This window comes from Pinus tabuliformis, chromosome J (assembly GCF_031772625.1).
Source record: "Pinus tabuliformis cultivar Carrire ecotype Pingquan chromosome J, CPIR1, whole genome shotgun sequence".
NCBI lineage: Eukaryota > Viridiplantae > Streptophyta > Pinopsida > Pinales > Pinaceae > Pinus > Pinus tabuliformis.
In genome coordinates, this window is record NC_142295.1 from 134,482,612 (window position 1) to 134,504,420 (window position 21,809).

The following is a 21,809-nucleotide window of genomic DNA, read 5'->3' on the forward strand; positions in this document are numbered from 1 at the left end:
GCATTTAAAGATCTAATCAAATTCTAAAATCAATCAAGTGCTTGTTTCCCCCTACTGTGTCTCCCAACCCAACTGGTTCCCAGTTGGTCTTCCTTTTTCCCATAGGGTCTACCCCCCTTAGCCTGCTATTGGGAGATGGCTTAAACGGAGAGATCGGGGATCAGGGTGACAACCCCCGGTCTGAGCATTGTTGTGCTGCCTAGACAATTTGTGCGACAACGGAGTGAAAATTTTAGTTTTGAGATTAGCTTAATGATTTAAGCATTTAAAGTTATGTTGAATCTTTAATGACAAGAGTATCTATTAATGAGTTATGTGCAATCTCACAACTAAGAAAGTGTCAATTTACTTTGTGCCAACAATAGATAAATCCACAAAATATTTGACAAAATGAAAGGAACTTAGAACACTTATCCACTTATCAATTAGCCAATGGTTATCAACACAAGATGAAAATCACAATTACTCAAGATATTTCAATGATGATTCTATAACAAGATTACCAATGATCTTATGCCAATTGCACATATATAAGAGAGATACTTAAATTTAGATTTCAAATATCCAAAGTAACTCAAACCACTAACAAGATTAAGACTTAGATGTGTGAGTGATTTAAGTGCCGAGTTAACAAATTCTCAAAATAAATCACAAGATATGCAATTGTTAGAGCTTAACACTGTAATGACCCACCTATAACTATAATAAAATACGAATATTAGCATACATATGAGACCTCCATATGACAGCTACGTATGCATGGACCCACATGTATCGCACTATATATAAGCTGGTTACTACAAGAAAAGATATAAATTAAGGTAATGAACTAATACCTCACCAAAATATCATATATATGATAAATCCTTAAACTAAAAGAAAATGTTAATTTTAATTTACAAATTAAATTTAAAAATTAAAATTAATAAAATAATAATTAAAATTATAAATCAAATAAATTTATTAAAATAATAAATAAACTTTTACCAATTCAAATCTCCATATCCGAATAAAATCAACAAAATCAAATAAGATTTGATTTTATAAAATTACATGTAACAAAACAATGACACGGAGATGAGAGGAAGGCAGTGGACGAGGAATTAAAAGGAGGAAGGAAATCTTGAGAAGAGGGAGGAGGAAAAACAGAGAAAAATTTTAACACAGAGATACAAACACTCTTGAGTTTTGATTGTACTGGAGTTTTTGGGCACGGGGGATCAGATTGCTTCAATTGGAAAGCATTTTGAGACTGAGTACCCAGGTTGTACCCAGTTCGGCAGGGTGGTTTTGGCCGTTTTGGTAACGCAGCCGGATCAAGAATTGCAGCCAGAACAAGAACTGCAACAGAACAATTTGCAGTAGAGCTTCACAGCAGAGCAAACAGGTTGGTATTCATTAAATAAATGAATTTAAATTCTTTAAATTCTGTGTTTAAATTACATATTCAGGTATTTGAATTTAGGGCTCTTACAAACACATAAACCATTATGAACCATGTAAATGATGAAGAGCTACTAATGATGCAATATGGGACAATAGTAAATATCTCACATCAAATCAAGGAAATTGCCAAACATATGAATCATAAGATGACCAATGAGTAATATAATGACTTGCCAATGTGTATTAGTGAATTCTAGCCCACTTATGATGAGTCAATAATTGTTATATCAGATCTGAAAAGAATTGTTACAACAGTAAATAAATGTGTAAACAGCGAGTTATTAGTGCCTTAACAAGTGCCAAAATATGCCCAAAACTTAGAGTAAGCTTGCCAAACTAAAAAATTAGATTTTTAGGGCTTTTAAGATGTGATATTTAGAAAATATCAGATCTGATTTCTCAATTATGCAGAGATATTCCAGCAACCTAAAAATTAGATCTAGGCTAGATATGCAATGCCCAAGTGGCCAAAAATTTAGGAAAATTTTATTATGCAATTTTTTAAGTATTTTGACCAATTAGAAGTGTTTTTAGGGTGTTTAGTTCACTGTTACAAGTTATATATTACTGTTGTAACAAAAAAAATGAGGAAAAGAGGGTTTAAAGAGAAAACCTTAGGCCCAAGGCCTTGTAGATCATCTTGCCCAAATTTGCCAAAATTTTGCAATGAAGATGCCACCTGAAATCACAAGATTTTGAGCCAAATTTCTGCAAAACCTACCAAGTATTCAGTCCCAAAAATTTAGAAATGGACGGAGGTCAAATCTGGGCTAGAAGAGGGCTAAGGGCAAGAGAAGAGAGCTCAAACAGGGAGAAGAGGTCAACGTTGGGGCTGAAGAGAGGAGAAGAGGGCTCAACAGGGAGGCCTGATGGCAGAGGAGGGGAGGAAAGGCAGTGAAAATCCCTAAAAGGGTTATGGATAGGTCCTAAGGGGCTTAGAAAACCATGACAATCCCTCTAGGGCTTCCATCTAGGCCAAAGAAGGGGGCCCAAGGCCTCTTAGTCCCACGGCCAAGCCTAAAAAGGCCGAAAACCCTTGACATTGGGCCAAAAAGAGGACGTTGAGGCCTCAAAACGCTGACGCTGGCCTCTGGGAGGCCTAAAAATATGGCGCAGGGGGCTAAATGGCTTACATAGGGCCTTAGGAGGTTAACGTTGACCTTGGAGAGGCCAGATCCGGGCCCGGAAGGGCTGAAAATTGAAACCCATGCTTCAAAAAATTTAATTTGCTTCAAATCTGCAATGTTTCTCAATTTCTTTAATGGCTAGCCCTGCAAAAAAATTTGGAGACTAGATCCTACCTTAAAGGGTCTAGATCTAGCTCCATTCCAACTTTCTCCACCTGATTTCACCTGTAAAAACGGAGACAAAAAATACCCAAAACCCCAATTAAAAATAATAATTTACAAATTTATTATACAAATCTATTTACAAAATTTACAAATATACAAGGGTTTTGAAATAAATTTTGAGAAATAATTTTTTATAAAATTTTCTTTGATAAATGACTAATAAACTTTTGAAATTGATGCAAGCTATAGCCTTAGCGAAGTTAGATAAACCACAACAAATATCTGAAGTCCAAACAAGGTTAGTTCATGCCCACAGTTTGTGAACTTGGAGCCCAAGGACTAGGGAACCTACAAACACTATATATTTTTCTCAAGAAAGCTTGTTAGACATATGGCAAATCAAATCACCTAAAATAGACCCAAAATCTATTAATAGAATGTTTTTATCCCCATCTAATGAAAAACAAACTTTTAAAATTAATTAAGCACAATATAGGAAAGTCCATACCCAACACATACCACAAATCAATGAACACTGAACACCATGAACTGCACCCCAAAATCTTTATTATGATTCGAAAACGTCCCCAACGGGACAGTAACGTTACATCAGCTTTTCTATAGAATTTTTTAAGCTAAAAATCAGATGGCTTGAGACTCAAATGACTCTTTAATTTATAGATAAATCCTCAAAGTGGAAAAATAACAGCTAGTTGGCTTGATCCTTGTAAAAATAATCTTGGCCGTTGATAAATCCTTGATGATCTTTTAATCTTAGCCGTTGAAAAAATGTATTTTGAGGAATTTTCGAGTTTCTCATTAAACCTCTTTTTTTTTAGCTCAAAATTATTTTTTTTGAATTAATTTCTTCAAAAATTTGACTTTGACTTAACCACCAAGGTCCAAAGGTCCAATTTTTCTTGAAATTTTCAATATCCCTTGGTGAGGAATGTTCAAAACTTAATTTTTTTGAGACCCACGAATTTTTCCACTAGGAGAATTTAATTTCTCTAGACATTTAATTTTGACTTTAATTAATTAAATTTCTAGCTTAGGATTTAATTTATTTTGCCAGAAATTTTAATTAATTGACACTCAAGGGGATTAAATATTTTTTCTACCTTTTAATATTTTAGCCATGGTGTCTAAGTATGAGGGACCATGCACTAAAATATTTTTTTACATAAGATAATTAAAATTCAACCCTCAAAGGGGGAACACCCGTTCGGTATAGACCCTCAAATTACATTCTTAATTCTATGACACAATATGATCTAGTAGACCAAGTGATTTGTAATAAAATAATTTAGCCAATTAGCTTAAATTATTCCCAAATCAATTTTACATATGATTCGAATAGAACACTATGACTCACCTAAGACTTTGACGAAGAATTCCACCCTATCTTTGGGGTGAGGTCGGAGGGAAAAACTTTGCTGACCATCCATGTTTAGAAACATAAATTAGTCAATGAGACGAAAAACCTCATAGGATGAAATTTTCGCCAACATAATAGGCTTACCTAGGTTCTTACATACACACACATTATTACTAGCATCATTTACATTATAAATTTGCACAATTGGTTTACAATGATATAATAAACAACTGATTGATGATCTGATCTTTTGAAAAAAATTGGCATGTCTGCTTCCTTGGAATTTTGACAAAAAATGTGCAACATCTAGCTCCATATGGGGACACGTTGCTTTCATGAAGTAACATGAGAATCTTAGAATCCTACATCCAAAAAAACATAAGTCCATCAAATAGATATCCATTCAACATTGAAATCATCATGCATACATAGTAAATTCACTGGAATAAAAAAATCTACTCTAACAAACTAAAATATAAAAGACATAACATAAATGTGTGAAATAAAATTATATAATGACATGAAATGAAAAGAAGTAGGGTTAGAGATACTATACAAATATTCCATATGGCATCAGATGTCTTCAACATAGTGCATACTAAGCATTTGTCGACTTTCCAGCAGGTTTGTGGGCTCCTTCTCGGATGTGCCATGCTGAATTCTGAAAATTACAGGACTTTGACTCATTCGAATATTGAGCTACTCTCAGCCATCGGATGCATCAAACCTATTCCTTCTTCTTTTCTTCCTTTTACTTTTGTTTTCAGCAAGCTGTGACGCTGATAGTGAGACCAATGTAGATTTTGTCTTGATCCTGAGAATGTTTGGATGAAATATCTGAGGAATCTGAAGTATGCCCAATTTTATTCTGAATATACTCTGTCAAAGCAGAGACATAAGCTTGATCATTCTCAAGCTCCTTTCCAACTATGGTGACCTTATTGTAATGAGATGAGAACTGCTCTAGCGGACTGAGGGACTTGTGAGTAGTGAAAAATCCTTTGTGCTTCCCACTTGGATCTTCCGATTTGAGCTGAAGTCTCGGAACCTATGTATTTTCCACCATTTTCAGCTTATTCTGAAGAGTGATCCCCTCAATTTTGACAACATTTATCTGATTCGAGTGTTCAACCTTTATAGCACTGATTTCCATGGCATGGCTTCCCCCATGGTCAACAATTTATTGTGAAGATATATCTGACTAGCTTCCATATCTGTTATTATTCTTTCATAGTCTACTTTTATGGCAATTAAATGATTCTGCACATTGGACATTATAGCTTCCATCTCTTGAGCTCACTTTTCCTCTATGGTGGCTATCTGATTGGAGTGATTATTTTTTATGATCTTTAGCTCCTCATCATGTTTTTCTTCTATGGTTGACAACCTGCTTTGAAAATTGATTTCCATGTCCCTTATTACTTTATCATGATTTTCTCGCATGATGATCAAATGATTTTGCATGGCGGTCACTTGATCGAAGTGATTAACCTTCATGATTTCTAGCTCTTCATCCCACTTTTCTAATTTGGTGTACATGGCTCTCATATCCTTGGCGTGATCTGCTATCAATTTCTCTTTATTTAGTTCCATGGTTTTCATCATTTGAGTCAACTAATTGATTAGTTGTTTATCTTTTTCCTTTTCATCATTGATACCAATTCGACAACTTGTCCCTACTTTTCCACTATCGCAAATTCTTCTTTCCACTGCACAAGTGGATTCATTATGACAAAGATTACAAGGTCGGAAATATGGTACATCCTCTTGATATATTTCTATGATATTTGGGTCCTTCATATGACTAATCTCACCTCTTTGTTCAATGCTAAAGGCACAAGGCGAGCCCCTTTGATTTCCATATTTATCTTCAAAGGCCTCAAAAATTGATTGTAAGGAGTCAAAGGCATTGTCTTCTTTATCATGAAACTAGTCAAGAGCATTATCCTCCAATGATAAAACAAACAAATTCATCTTGACATCTTCATGGTTGTAGGCAGTGGAATGAGCATATCTTTGGATGAAGGAGTTGAACTTCTTTATGTGAGCCTCAACATTGATGGCATTATTTCCTTCAAAGATTGGCAACTTGCTCATGGTAGACTCATTTGGAAAATCATGAGGATATCCTTGGATGTTGGTGAAGTTGCAAGGCCTGTAAAAATCACCCATGGTGTCTTGATTTACGAGATTAATGAAAAGAAAATGGAGATCAAGGAGAGATTCCTATATGAGAAAAATCAGTTTCCCTCTACCATGATTCCTTCTAGAGTAGGCTCTTGTGAATGGTTGAACAAGTGGAGTTGCCACCCAAACAAGAAACCAACCTAAATGTCTAGGTGCTAAAGGTGGAGATGAACAAGATGAAAGGATTAGTGAGAGTACAAAGGATAAGGTGATGAAAAGGTGAAGAATGATGAAAGGAATGGTGCCAAAAATTGTTGTCGCTTGATGGGCTAATGAATGGAAACAAGGATTATAAGATTAGGAAGATTGTCGTTGAAGCACTGAAAACAAGATAAACTTATCCTCGACAATGGCGCCAAAAAATGTTGTAGCATTGGCGGGATAAAGAAGATGGAATTGATTAGTAGATTAAGAAGAGTGATGATAATTGTCGTAACGCCAAAGCCCAATAAATTGGTCCCCGATAATGGCACCAAAAAATGTTGTCGCCCAGATTGTATAGACACCGCGACAACGACTCAGGGTAGGGGCTGTCACTCTAATCCCCGCCCACTATGTTCTAGCTGTCTCCCAACAGCAGGCTATGGGGGGTAGTCCCTATGGAAGTGAGATGATGGAAAACAAGTTGGGAACCAACTTGCTCGAGAGACAAAGTTGAGTGGCCTAGCTACTTGGTGAAAATTTAGCAAGATTTTGAGGATCTAATTAGATTGGAATTGGGACCAGTGCCTTATGGAGTCGTAATTCTTGCTTATTATAAATTTTGACCAAGTAACCGGATGGACAACTGTTGCTTAGATGAATAACTAACCTATATGAACTGCAAGTCCTAAAATCTAAGTGTGATGCAAGGATATTGGTAAGTTTTAGATTTAATGCCTAGTCTAAATGGAACCTTTCCCTTAACTATTTTGAGAACAATCTTTAGAGTAGGTTGTGGGATGGAAGCCAATGCGAAGCAAGCAAAGGCTTGATTAACGATACCTCCCCCTGTGTTCCAACCACCCAGTGCCTCCGGCGTTGCAGAGATTGTGGCTTTGATGACTGCAAGGTCACTGTGTTAGCCACTAAGAAGGGTTGCATCTCTCAAGTTAGATGAGAAAGGGTTGTCCTAGAAGTCTATCAACCAAGATTATGCTTAGAGGTAACTTTTTAATGCAATCTAAGCCTAGAATGCTTATGCAATGATAATGAGTGAAAATCTTAGTTTTGAGATTAGCTTAATGATTTAAGTACTTTAAGTTATGATGAATCTTTAACGACAAGAGTACTTATTAATGAGTTATGTGCAATCTCACAACCAAAAAGTGCCAATTTACTTTGTGCCAACAATAGATAAATCCACAAAATATTTGACAAAATGAAAAGAACTTAGAACACTTATCCACTTATCAATTAGCCAATGGTTATCAACACAAATGCCAATCACAATTACTCAACATATTTCAATCATGATTCTATAACAAGATTACCAATGATCTTATGCCAATGTTATAATGCCAATTGCACACATAAGAGAGATACTTAAATTTAGATTTCAAATGACCAAAGTAACTCAAACCATTAACAAGATTAGAACTTAGATGTGTGAGTGATTTAAGTGCCAAGTTAACAAATTCTCAAAATCAATCACATGACAAACAATTGTTAGAGCCTAACACATAAACCATTATGAACCAAATAAATGATGAAGAGCTATTTATGATGCCATATGTGACAGTAGTAAATATCTCACTTCAAATCAAGGAAATTGCCAGACATATGAATCATAAGATGACCAATGAGTAATCTAATAACTTGCCAATGTATATTAGTGAATTCTAGCCCACTTATGATGAGTCACTAATTGTTATATCAGATCTGAAAACACTTATTACAACAGTAAATAAATGTGTAAACAGTGAGTTATTAGTACCTTAACAAGTGTCAAAATATGCCCAAAACTTAGACTAAGCTTGCCAAACCAAAAAATTATATTTTTAGGTCTTTTAAAATGTGATATTCAGAAAATATTAGATCTGATTTCACAGTTATGCAGAGATATTCCAACAAGCTAAAAATTAGATCTAGGCTAGATATGCAATGCCCAAGTGGCAAAAAGTTTAGGAAAATTTTACTATGCAAATTTTTAAGTATTTTGACCAATTATAAGTGTTTTTAGGGTGTTTAGTTCACTGTTACAAGTTATATATTACAGTTGTACCAAAAAAAGTGAGGAAAAGAGGGTTTAGAGAGCAAACCCTAGGCCCAAGGCCTTGTAGATCAACTTGCCCAAATTTGCCAAAATTTTGCAATGAAGTTGCCACCTAAAATCACAAGCTTTTGAGCCAAATTTCTACAAAACCCACCAAGTATTCAGTCCCAAAAATTAAGAAATGGACAAAGGTCAAATCAGATCTAGAAGAGGGCTAAGGGAAAAAGAAAAGAGCTCAAAAATGGCAACGGCTAGGGAAAAGACGTTAGAGAGGTCAGTGCTAGAGCTGAAGAGATGAGAAGAGGGCTCAAATGGGAGGTTGAAAGACAAAGGAGGGGAGGAAAGGCAGACAGAAGCCCTAAAAGGGTTGTGACTAGGCCCTAAGAGGTTCAGAAACCCACGACAAGCCTTCTAGGGTTGTCGTATAAGCCAAATAAGGGGGACTGAGGCCTCCTAGGCCCACAGCTAGGCCTAAAAAGACCTAAAACACTTGAGCTGGGCTGAAAAGGGGAGGCCGAGGCCTCAAAAGGTTGGCGCTGGCCTCTGGAAGGCCTAAAAATATGACGTAGGGGCCTTAGGAGGCTAACACTGGCCTTGGAGAGGCCAGATCTAGGCCCGGAAGGGCTGAAAATTGAAATCCATGCTTCAAAAAATTTAATTTGCTTCAGATCTGCAGTTTTTCTCAATTTCTTTAATGGCTAGCCCTGAAAAAAGTTTTGGAGGCTAGATCCCAGATTCCCACCCTCAAGGTCTAGATCTAGCTCTATTCTAGCTTTCTCCACCTGATTTCACCTATAAAAATGGTGACAAAAAATACCCAAAACCCCAATATTTACAAAAATTTTAAAACCTCAAAACCCCAATTAGAAATAATAATGTACAAATTTATTATACAAATACATATACAAAATTTACAAATATATAAGGGTTTTGAAATAATTTATAATAAAATTTTCTTTGATAAATGACTAATAAAAATTTTGAAATTGGATGCAAGCTATAGCCTTAGAGAATTTAGATAAACCACAACAAATATCTGAAGTCGAAACAAGGTTAGTTCATACCCACAGTTTGTGAACTTGGATCCCAAGGACTAGGGAACCTTCAAACACTATACATTTTTCTCAAAAAAGCTTGTTAAACATATGGCGAATCAAATCACCTAAAATAAACACAAAATATATTAATAGAATGTTCTTATCCCCATCTAATGAAAAAAAAACTTTTAAAATTAATTAAGCACAATATAAGAAAGTCCATATCCAACACATACCACAAATCAATGAACATTGAACACCATGAACTACACCACAAAGTCTTTATTATGATTCAAAAAACGTTCCCAGTGGGACAGTAGCATTACATCAGCTTTTCTGTAGAATTTTCTTAGCCAAAAATCAGATGGCTTGAGACTCAAATGACTCTCTAATTTATAGATAAATCCTCCAAGTGGAAAAATAACAGCTAGTTAGCTTGTTCCTTGTCAAAATAATCTTGGTCGCTGATAAATCCTTGATGATCTTTTAATCTTACTCGTTGAAAATATTTATTTTGAGGAATTTTCGAATTTCTCATTAAATCCCTTTTTTATTAGCTCAAAATTAAATTTTTTGAGTTAATTTCTTCAAAAAATTGAATTTGACTTAACCATCAAGATCCAAGGGTCCAATTTTTCTTGAAATTTTCAATATTCCCTTAGTGGGGAACCTCCAAAAATTAATTTCTTTGAAACCCACGAATTTTTCCACTAGGAGAATTTAATTTTTTTAAACATTTAATTTTGACTTTTATTAATTGAATTTTAGGCTTAGGATTTAATTTATTTTTTCCAGAAAATTTATTTAATTGACACTTGAGGGGATTAAATATTTTTTCCACCCTCTAATATTTTAGCCATGGTATCTAAGTATGAGGGACCATGCACTAAAAGATTTTTTTTACATAAAATAATTACAATTCAACCCTCAAAGGGGGAACACCCGTTCAGTATAGACCCTTAAATTACATACCCAATTTTGTGACACAATATGATCTAGTAGACCAAGTGATTTGTAATAAAATAATTTAGCCAGTGATCTTAAATTATTCCCAAATCACTTTTACATAAGACTCAACTAGAACACTAGGACTCACCTAAGACTTTAACAAAAAATTCTACCGTGGCTTTGGGTTTAGGTTGGAGAGAAAAACTATGTTGACCATCCATTTTTAGAAACACAAATGAGTCAATGAGACAAAAAACCTCCTAGAATGAAATTTTAACCAAAATAATAGGCTTACCTAGGTTGTTATATACACACTGTTATAGCATCATTTATCACCCTTGTATACTTGATGCTCTGAGTCATGGCCTTGGGCAGCCCTTTCCCTTTAGACTTGGTCCATTTACTAAAAAACATTATTTTAAATTCCATATGCGACTCTGCCCTTCAAAACGCGCATGCACATGTGGGTTTAGCTATACCCAACCCGTATATAATTTGAAATATTAAAAAAATATAAAATCCCTATTTTATGGGTGGGGTTTATGGGTTACATCGGAAGCCCACCTATAGGAGCCTGTGGCCTAACTGTATCCTAACTGAAACAACTGTTTTGGGGTGATATAAATACAACTCATAGGAAGGCCTAAAGGGGGGAGAGAAAGATAGGATATTGATATTATATCCAATTGGTCCCTGATCAAGTCTGATTTATCTATGTACCTCCTGCACTCCCAACTATAGGAAACCCTTGTTTCCTCATAGATATGTCCATCTCCTTTATATGGCATCTATGTGTATGCATTTGAAAGAGGATTGTTGAGGCTTGGGCTGGACGGATCCAAAGGAAGGTTTCGCTTGGAGCCGTGGTCGAATTAGGTTGTATTGTTCCACATTCTTTGCAGACATCAATAAAGAAGCTCTGTCTTGTTCCTAATGTGATGATATTTATGCTTTAACTCATGTTATGATCTAATTATGTATGATCTCATGTTTTATATCTATATGCTTATATGATCTAACATTCATATCTTGAACATGCTTTGAACTACTACTAGTATATATGCTTTTCTGGAATGAGTTGCAGGTTTTGAAGCATTGGAGGAAGCAGAGGGTTTGGACCCTACGGGAACATCCTCCAATGCAGGACCTACGGGTACTCTCTTCATCCCACTTTAGTATTTTAAGCATTAGGACTGCTTGTTTGCTTGCTTCTTGTTCGTGCATGCCCTTCGATCTGTTGGGGTTCTCAACCCAAACCCTAGGGTGTTTTATCCCGTAACAAAATTGGCGACTCCACTGGGGATTTGAAAAAGAAAAGAATTTTTTTCTTTCTTAGTTTGTTCGTAGAACCTTTTGTAGAAATCTCTTTCATTGAAGAAAAAGAGTTGCATATGCATGTAGCCAGGTTTTCTATTGGTTTTTTCTTGCATTAAATAACATCATAAGTTGCACTTCCATTTTACCCTTGACTTAAGAACAACCATTAAAATCAAGTGCTAAAACTAAAATGAACTAGAATTTTTTTATTTGTCATAGTTACATCGACTAGTCTAGGTCATTTACGGCCTTCGAATAGGTGTGTGGAGAGTTAACTCTCCAAGGCCACTCTATATTTAAACATAGAAGTTGATTAAAGAGTGCAAAATCCAGTGTCGTTAAGTTGTCCAAGAAAGCTCCTCTTCTGGGAGTTAAGTACGAGGGTGAGTGAAGGCAGGGAAGAGAGATACCCCCTCTCCTACTTGTTGAATCTTGACCAAAGACTATTCTGCACGGCTTCCAATATGAACTAGTGACCTCAGTTTCGATTCCTAGGGACCACATAGGTGATTGCGGGGGGAATACTCGTGGTACCTGATGCAGACATTATATCACTCTCAATAGTACTTTTGGAGGGTGCACTTGCGAAGCTCGGGTACTTGCACCGGCAAAGGCTTTTGTCTGGGGGTTAGCACAACTGTTTATGTTACCTTCGCTGGTAGACTTGGGCTGTAATTATCCCAAACTATCTTCGAAAGGTCCTTATCTTCACTTTCTTATATTTTGGTGTCCGATCCTCATCACCCAAAGCGGAAATACTTAGAAGTTGCTTGATTGGTTGCAGCTTTAGGAAATTTATAGTGGAGTGCTCTTTGCTCTTTGTATTTAGTTGGCTTTAGGTGAATTTGTCTTGTCACTTTTGAACCTTAGATTTTGAGTGACTGACCAACCACTCCACTGGTCTTGAAAGGCTTTTGATCTTTCTTTTGAAAGTTGTGGATTTGCCTCCTTAAGGGCAAAGGTTTGATTGTGCATCTCTCTTCCTTGGAAATTCATTTGTATGATCTCGTAAGGGAATGATCCGCTATAAGTAAGGTTATGGCCAATATTCTTGTGAGGCCAACCAAGGGACCCTTCCAAAAGGGGATCCTTGTGCTTTTCCTTTCTTTGGAAACGTTGGTACCCCCTTGATGGCCACTTTGAATATTCCTGGATTGAATGTTGGACTACCAGTTTGGTTGTGGTCCACTCCGAATATTCCAAATGTTCTTGAAGCTTCTCAGATGAATGCTTTATTTCAAGGGCATCAAATGGGTGTTAATTGTTCATCTTCTTCAAAAGAGAAATCTAGGATTCCTCTTTCTCCTCCCTCTTGTAATAAGAGATCTAAAAAGAAGAGAAAGAGGAAGAAGAAGAAGAAGAATAGTTCTATCCATGAATCATCACCAACCCCTGCAAGTCATGTTGGAGATGAGCTTTCAGCCACTGCAAGTCACGTTGGGGGCATAAGTCTAGTCACTGCAAGTCATACTAGCAATGGGTCACCTACCTCTATGAGTCATATTTTTGTTGACTCACCTGCTTCTGTGAGTAGGACTGGGGGCATAAGTCTAGTCACTGCAAGTCATGCTAGCAATGGATCACCTACCTTTGTGAGTCATATTTCTATTGACTCACCTGCTTTTGTGAGTAGGACTGGGGGCACAAGTCCTATCTCTCTTGGGAAAGAGTCACTAACCTCTACGAGTCATGTTGGGGACTCTCCACCAACCACTGCTAGTCATGTTGGTGGAATGGATGTTGATCAGAAACCTAGGCATAGAAGATTTAAACCAAAGTTCCCTTGTAAGCTATGTAAGGGAGACCATCTTACTCATTTGTGCCCTGGTATTTTAGTGGTACAAAGGTTATGGTTCGAGTCTGATGGTTCTTCTACTCCTGAATCTGTTATGGTTTCTCAACAGTCTAATTAACCATTGGTTGATGAAGTGGTTGAGCCAGTGTAATCTCTGGATGATTCCACTCCTCTTTTGGGGGGTGAAGTGCCTAACAATAGAGTCTTATTGATTTCTAGTACAGTGTCTTCTGGTCTAGGAGCATTCCGATCTCTTCGAGTGTACCCCCTCCAAGTTCTAGGAGTGTCTCCTTTGACTAGGATAATCTTGTCAAGCCTCGTCTTCCTTCTGCTCCACCTTTCCAAATAAGGGTTAGAGTTAATTCCACAAACGTCTAACGATGTATGGTGGATGAAGGATCCTCTGCAAGTATTATATCCTCCTTGACTTGGAAATCTTTGGGTTCTCCAAAGTTGTTGGCAACTGATAGTCAGTTGTTAGCCTATGATAGAAGACCTGGTGAATCTATGGGTGTTCTTCCTCAATTGCCTATTACTTTAGGTGGGAAGACTGTCTTAATCGATATGATGGTGGTTGATCACCCTTTAGACTTTAATATGCTACTTGGGCATGATTTTGTCTATGCTATGAATGTTGTGGTGTCTTCACTCTTTTGAGTGATGTATTTTCCTCATAACGGAAATATTGTCACTATTGATCAGCTTGCATCTGATAATCACCCCCCTAATTTGAATTTACTACAGAATACCCCTTGGTATGTTCCAAGTGTTCAGGTAGACTCTACCCAGCCACGGGTGAACTATGTGGCATTATATCCTCAATGTTCAATTGCTTTTGAGAAGGATCCTTTGAACTATTATTTTCCTTCTCGAAACTTGGTCCCGACAGTTGACCAAGTGATTTCTCCTATGGGGGCATGGGACCCCTTAATTCCCTCTTTCAATCCTTCTAGTTCTCATGATTTCTTGGAAGTTGAGTTGCCTTCACAGGAGGAAATTTTTGAAGTCATGAGTTTTAACTACCAAAGGAGTCCTTGGCCTAAGCCCCATAAGGGGCTTGTCCTGAAGAACTATTATGCGTAAGCCGCAAGGCTACGTGGTTCCCTATACCATATTGTACATATAAGGTACGCATTTTCAAGTTTTGTATTCTATAACACAAGATTTTATATGAAGTTTATATATGGGATGTATTAACTTCTTGTCTAGTGTTCCTAATTATGTCTACAAAACTTGGAAGACTTCTCCTTTGGGCATTTTTATGGTTGATCCGCTCTGACAGGTATTGGTTCTTGAAATTGGCATATAGGTTAGGTTTTTCACCTGCATTGTGCATTTATTAGTTTCCTTTTCCATTTTGGCCTTAGGATTAACCCCACCAAGATATGACGCAGAACCTTCTCATTGCTTAGAAGTGTCATAACTTGTGTGGTAGAGCCTACCTTATCATGGGCACCCTAGATAGTACCTTGTTGTCACTTGGCACCCATGCTGAACTTTTGTTCTTAGGCTCGGGAGTCCTCTTTAGTCCCGCCATGACTTTGCGATGAAGCCTCATTCCTCTTTTTCTTCGCTATTTTTCTGGCTTTATACCCTAGAGGTTTCCACAAGTTCAATTGTATTGTTGCATTGCATGTTGACTATTTGTACCTTTTGGCCTTAAGCCGGCTTCACTTGGACTCATGTATAAGCCACTTTTTGACCATGTCTTTTTGCAAAATCAACCTTGCAATCACTTAGCCTCTGCAACTTGACCCCTTATGCCCATGGAAAGAACATTCCTTGGAGTGTCATTGATCAGTTTTGTCACCTTGCATTGAGCATAGGAATGTTCCACTCCCAGGAACTAGCGCATTTGTATTTAGACACTCTTTCTTTCCACTGTACCATAAGCAATCTTTTATTCTTTTTCGGGCTTTTTAAATATGAAAAATACAAAAATTATATATTGCAAAAAAGAGCGGGAACGGGACTTTACTTCCATAATTGATGGCAACAAGAGTCAATTGTGTCACCCTTGAACAAAGAACTCAACGCAAGTCTTTCCTCCATCGAGATGGGCTTTAGTTTGACTTAGGAGAGCCATACCTTTGTCATTGATTCAGTGCTCCTCCGGTTGGTTATCTATTCCAATCATATGGAGAGTTTGTTTATGCCTCCTGCATGACAAACTTATACAAAATTATCATATGCTACCATACAGTCACATTTGAGTTGTGCTTTGGGAAGTAAACCTAAGTCAGCCTTTCTACGGTGTCTCTTGACTCATTTTCAGTTGGCCATACCCGGTCTGTCAGAGTTATGTTCAGTACCACATTAGCTATTTGGTCCTTTGCTCGTGCTAGTTAAGAAGGTCTCGATTGACTTCTTGTTGGCAGGTATGCTCTTATCGACTTCGAAAAATTGCTCTAAGAGTAGGCCTAGAGCCTCACCCTAGCCCTATTTCCATCATTAATAGGTGACCTTGTACTCGGCATCGATTAGTATTATGGGTCTTTGACTGAGTGGTTTCCCTTGTGATCGATGTCAACTTACATTATCACACATTGGGATTCGTGCCATACCTTGGCTTCCATTTGACCCTATTGGTGGATTCCTCGCCTCTGTGTCATCTTTCATTATTGGTTGGTTCAGAGGGCTTCTGTTGTGCGCTAGCCACATCTTGTGTACGTCGAAACGTGCTTTGGTATGGTTACTTCATCTTTCTTTGTCTGATTCCTTCCAAATTATTGGCCTGCAGGTAACACTCGCACTGGATTGATGTGGGATGCCTTAATGCCTTCCTTCCAGCAAATCTTTTCCCATTGAGTCGACCTCATTGCTCTGGGAATAAGGTCTAGAATCCTTTTTCAATACCTTAGGGTTTGCAGTCATCAGTGACAAACTTCTTCGCTATCGACAGTGAGAATATATCCATGTCTCATGATTGATAGATTCTCTCAAGTGTTTGACTTCAACTCATTTATTCGCACTTGTTAGATTGTACTGGGGTACCTTGACTCTCATCATCATTATCGGTGAGTTGTCTCGCGTTTGTTAACGGTATACATCAATGACCAGTAATCAAACGATTTCTAGATGGTCGACTTCAGCTCATTTATTCCCATAGTGTAGAGATGTACCACGGCGATCGGTGAAGACCTCGAGTTGCATCAACAATTTTTGGTTCACTATTCAGTTCCTCCAGTTTTCTGCTAGTGACACCATCCACCTTATATGTTGCAATTCATCACAGCAGCATTTTATATGTTGGCACCCGAGTTGCATGTAGTACCATTATTCCACTTTTTGACTTGGTACTTTGAGGATCAGTTATGTGACATCAGTGATCAAATATCTCCTTCAGCATCATTGATCAGTTCTTTTATATGTGATATTGTGACATGGCCTTGATATGTACTTTTGCGGCTATGATCAGATGATCCACTATGTATTTCTCAATTTCCTTTGTACTTGTATACATATTGGATCCGCTCTACACTTGATATGCGGACGTGCTTTACTATCTCTGAGCATGGGTATGCCCGCCTCAGACATGAGCTTTCTTTCTGATCTCTTCCACTGGTTTGGCAGGCTGGAATCTGGTGATCTCCTCCCAAGTCCTCGCATGATTCTTTCTATACACTTAATACATTTCGGCCATCATGTACCCCTTCTGACCTCATATATTAGGGGGCATCTGTTATAGCATCATTTATCACCCTTGTATACTTGATGCTATGAGTCATGGCCTTGGGAAACCCTTTCCCTTCACACTTGGTCCATTTACTAAAAACCATTATTTTAAATTCCATACGCGACTCTACCCTTCAAAAAGCACGTGCACACGCGGGTTCAGCTATACCCAACCCGTGTATATAATTTGAAATATTAAAAAAATATAAAATCCCTATTTTATGGGCGAGGTTTACGGGTTACACCGGAAGCCCACCTACAGGAGCCCATGGCCTAACTGTATCCCAACTAAAACAACTGTTTTGGGGTGATATAAATACACCTCATGGGAAGGCCTAAAGGGGGCAGAGAAAGATAGGATATTGATATTATATCCAATTGGTCCCTGATCAAGTCTAATTTATCCCTGTGCCTCCTACACTCCCAGCTATAGGAAACCCTTGTTTCCTCATAGAGACATCCATCTCTTTTATATGGCATCTATGTGTATGCATTTGAAGGAGGATTGTTGAGGCTTGGGCTAAATGGATTCAGAGGAAGGTTTCGATTGGAGCCGTGGTCGAATCAAGTTGTATTCTTCCACATTCTTTGCAGACATCAATAAAGAAACTCTGTCTTGTTCCTGATGTCATGATCTTTATGCTTTAACCCATGTTATGATCTAATTATGTATAATCTCATGTTTTGTATCTATATGCTTATATGATCTAACATTCATATCTAGAAGATGCTTTGAACAACTGCTAGTATATATGCTTTTTTGGAAAGTGTTACAGGTTTTGAAGCATTGGAGGAAGCAAATGGTTTGGACCCTACAGAACATCCTCAAACGTAGGACCTAGGGGTACTATCTCTTCATCTCACTTTAGTATTTTAAGCATTAGGACTGCTTGTTTGCTTGCTTCTTGTTGGTGTATTCCCTCGATCTATTGGGGTTCTCAACCTAGACCCTAGGGTGTTTTATCCCGTAACACACACAATCTTACTAGTATGATTTACATTATAAATTTGCAGAATTACTTACAATGATACAATAAACAGTTGATTGATGATTCGATCTTTTGAAAAAAAAATTGACATGTTTGCTTCCTTGAAACTTTGACAAAAAGTGTGCAACAGTACCAATTGGAAGAACTTTCCAGGAAAGTATTTTTCTTATGATTTCTATCAACCGAGTTTATGCTTGGAGGTTGATTTGTTTAAAATGAAGCTAAATTAGAATGCCTAATATGATATGCAAGTGAGATTGCAAGTGTTACGTTAAAGATAGAAATTTCTTCAAAATATGATCCACAAGATCACTTGTATAGTTGCTCAGATAAACACAAGATGCATAAGATTCATGAAAATTTGTGAGTTGCTAAAGATAGATGATGAACCAATAACAAACTAAAGCAAATGAAGCTTGAAATGTATGCGCTTGCAAAATGAACAAATAAAATGCATGTAAAACTTCTCAATGTAAATTGCAATGCCTTGAAAATGAATTGAGATAAAATTGATGTCCACAATAGCTTTGCAAAAAGAACTTTAAACTTGAGAAAAGAAGATTAGCTTGACATGAAAGTAAATAGTTGCTTTGGAAAATAAACTTGTCCAATACACAATGCTTCAATATAATCAAAATGGAAATGTGGCATACCAATAAAACATGAATTATTTAGAAAAGTGCCTATTAATTTTTTAGATTGTTCTATGATGTATCAATTACTTTAGCCCAATTCACTTCTTCATTTAACAATGCATCCAATTATTAGCAATGTAACCAATCATAAGTTGTAACTGAAGATAGAACAATATATGCAATGACAAAGAAGACAACAACACCACCATAAGAGATAGCAGATTGGTCCAAGACCATGGAAAACCCTTTCAAATCTTCATCTTTATTAGATCATCATAAAATGTTTTCAGTAGAGAGTACAATGAGCCCAATACATAAACGTGTAGCAGCGATTTACAGAACAGAAGCAAATTGCAAAACTACAGATTAGCAAAGAGAAACCCTTTATCCATCATAGCACTGAATCCAACTGAAGGCAACTGTCAAAGCCTAGATCAAAAACCCTAGACACTCCCAGTAAGGCAGACTGCAAGTGACTGAAACTTCATGGACGCTCCCTTAGCTACTGTGTGTGAGCGTCTGCATCTAACTCGGGCGCTCCTAGGAAGACGCTATGCGTGCGTCTGGGGACAAACACACATAGAACTGCTCCAAACCCCCAGACACTCCCTTCCAGCTACTGTGCGAGTGACTGGGACTGCCCGGACGCACCCTTGACCACTTTGTGCGTGCATCCTAGGACCAACACTGTCCGCTCTGCTTGGGAAACCCTGGACGCTCCCTTAGCTACTATGTGCGAGTGTCTATATTTGACCCAGACGCTCCCAGGAAGACTATACGTGTGCTTCTGGGGAAAAACACACAAAACCACTGTAAACCCACAGACACTCCCTTCCAACTATTGTGCGAGCGACTAGGATTCCCTGGACGCAACCTAGACCACTCCGTACTTGCGTCTGGGGACCACCACCATTTGATCTGCTTTGGAAACCCTGGGACGCTCCCTTTAGGTTTCTGTGCGAACGTCTGAGACTTCGTGGCCACTCCCTTAGCCATTGTGTGCATGTATCCGGGGACCAAACTACCCGATCTTCTTCAGAAACCCTGGACGCTCCCTTTAGGATTCGATGCGAGCGTCTGAGACTTCGTGGATGCTCCCTTAGCCACTGTGTGCGTGCGAATGGGAACGAAAATTATCAGTTACGTGTGTGCGACCGAGAAATAGAAACCCTAGATCCGTGCAAGCTTCACCCCTATAATTTCGAGCCCTTAAGCGAACTTCCTTCATCAGAGCTATGCGAACCAAGACAATAGAAGAGAGTAAAATATGGCTAAATCAATGTGTCCAAATGAGCTTAAGGTTTCTTCTATTTATAGGCTTCCATGAGGGTCCACTTGATGTTGAGGCCGACCTGTCCAATTGTACGTGCTTAGGGCCAACCTATTCCAATATACATGAGTGGAGAAAATAATTCAAAACTCAACTTCTGCTTGTCCAAATAAGGTGATCTTTAGGTCAATTTTGGTCCTCTCGAAAAGAGGAATTTAATGCAATCATCATCTTGGTCTTCTGAGCTATCCAAGGTGTAATTTGACCCTAGTTGTAAAAATTAACACTCCCTCTCAACTAGGAAGAATTCCACCTACCAATATTTGTCTGGTTGTCATCACATCATGCTGTCATGTTGTCGTCAAGCTTTGGTTGTCTTTGCTCAAACCTATCTGTTGAAAATTTCTTCGACCTAAAAGAAGAAGAATCAGGGAGCAATAGCTTCCACCCATACCGAGAAATAGGATAACTAATTAAACAGGGGAGCACATCTTCGACCCTAGAATCTCATCAGGGAGCTCATTCTCAACCCGGAATCTCAAAAGGGGAGCAAGTCTCAACCCAATCCTATTGCCTACCGATCTTCCCATCAATGACCGTCAATAGTCATCTAGTAGAGCACCTGCATCATAATCGAATTGGATTGTACACCCCGAGTACACTCTCTACCCGTTGGCCAAATGGGGAGCGGTATTCCCAACAAGCCTTGCTTGAGGGTATGATGCCAACTGGGGTATACTCTACATAGACCAGATAGGGGAGCAAAATATTCGACCCTATGAAGATAGGGGAGCAACATCTCCAACCCTATGGGTAACAGATAGAGGAGTACCCTATTTTCTAGAGATCCCTCAACCCCAAGAGCCCTCTATCTCAATTCCTCACCTTGGGAGCTCAAACAGGGTGGGAAGAGTTGGCTCAATGTCCTCGATCAGCGTTGCTCCTCACCCGGAGGGGTCACATCCATCAGTCCAAGCTGCTCTCTAAAGACCAAGAACTTTCCTTTCGATAATGCCTTGGTGAGAATATTTGCAATCTGCTCATCTATCGATATGTGATGGAGTCTAACAACTCCTCTTTGCACCATGTCTCGAATGAAGTGATATTGAATCTCAATGTGCTTGGACTTGTCATGAAACACAAGATTCTCTACCAAACAGATCCCATTCTTGTCATTGCAATATATCATTGTAGTGTCTAGGACTTGCTCAAATAGCTCTCCAAAGAGCTTCCTCAACCAAACTACTTCACAGTTAGCCATGCTAGTGGCAATGTATTCTGCTTTGGTGGTGCTCAATGCTATAGACTTTTGTTTCCTACTCATCCAGGATATCATGGCAGATCCAAGACTAAAACAACATCCAGATGTACTCTTCCTGTCGATAACATTTCCTGCCCAGTCAGCATCGATGTATCCATGAAGTCGAACATCTCTGGCATAATATCTCAGACCAAGTGTGATCAACCCATGCAAATATCTCAATACATGTTTGGCAGTGATCCAATGTGCATGGAGGGGCTCGGTCATGAATTGACTCAATGTGTTTACTGCATAGCATATGTCTGGACATGTGTTCACAATGAACATTAGAGCCCTAATTAGTTGGCGATACTCAGATGGATTTGCCAAATCGGGTCCTCCAACT

At 38.1% G+C, this 21,809-nt stretch overlaps 1 protein-coding gene across 7 annotated transcripts in view; it reads right to left on the reverse strand.

Annotated features, from left to right (window-relative positions):
• Positions 1-21,809, reverse strand: part of LOC149225986 (uncharacterized) — a 353,707-nt gene that overhangs the window by 53,536 nt on the left and 278,362 nt on the right. For 3 of the 7 annotated variants that reach the window (XM_089377368.1, XM_089377365.1, XM_089377366.1), the window contains one exon: positions 2,748-2,798. The exons of the other annotated variants lie outside the window; for them this stretch is intronic. In XM_089377368.1, coding sequence (XP_089233494.1) covers positions 2,748-2,798 — 51 coding nt within the window. The remainder of the gene's footprint in view (positions 1-2,747; positions 2,799-21,809) is intronic. 7 annotated transcript variants of the gene reach the window in all.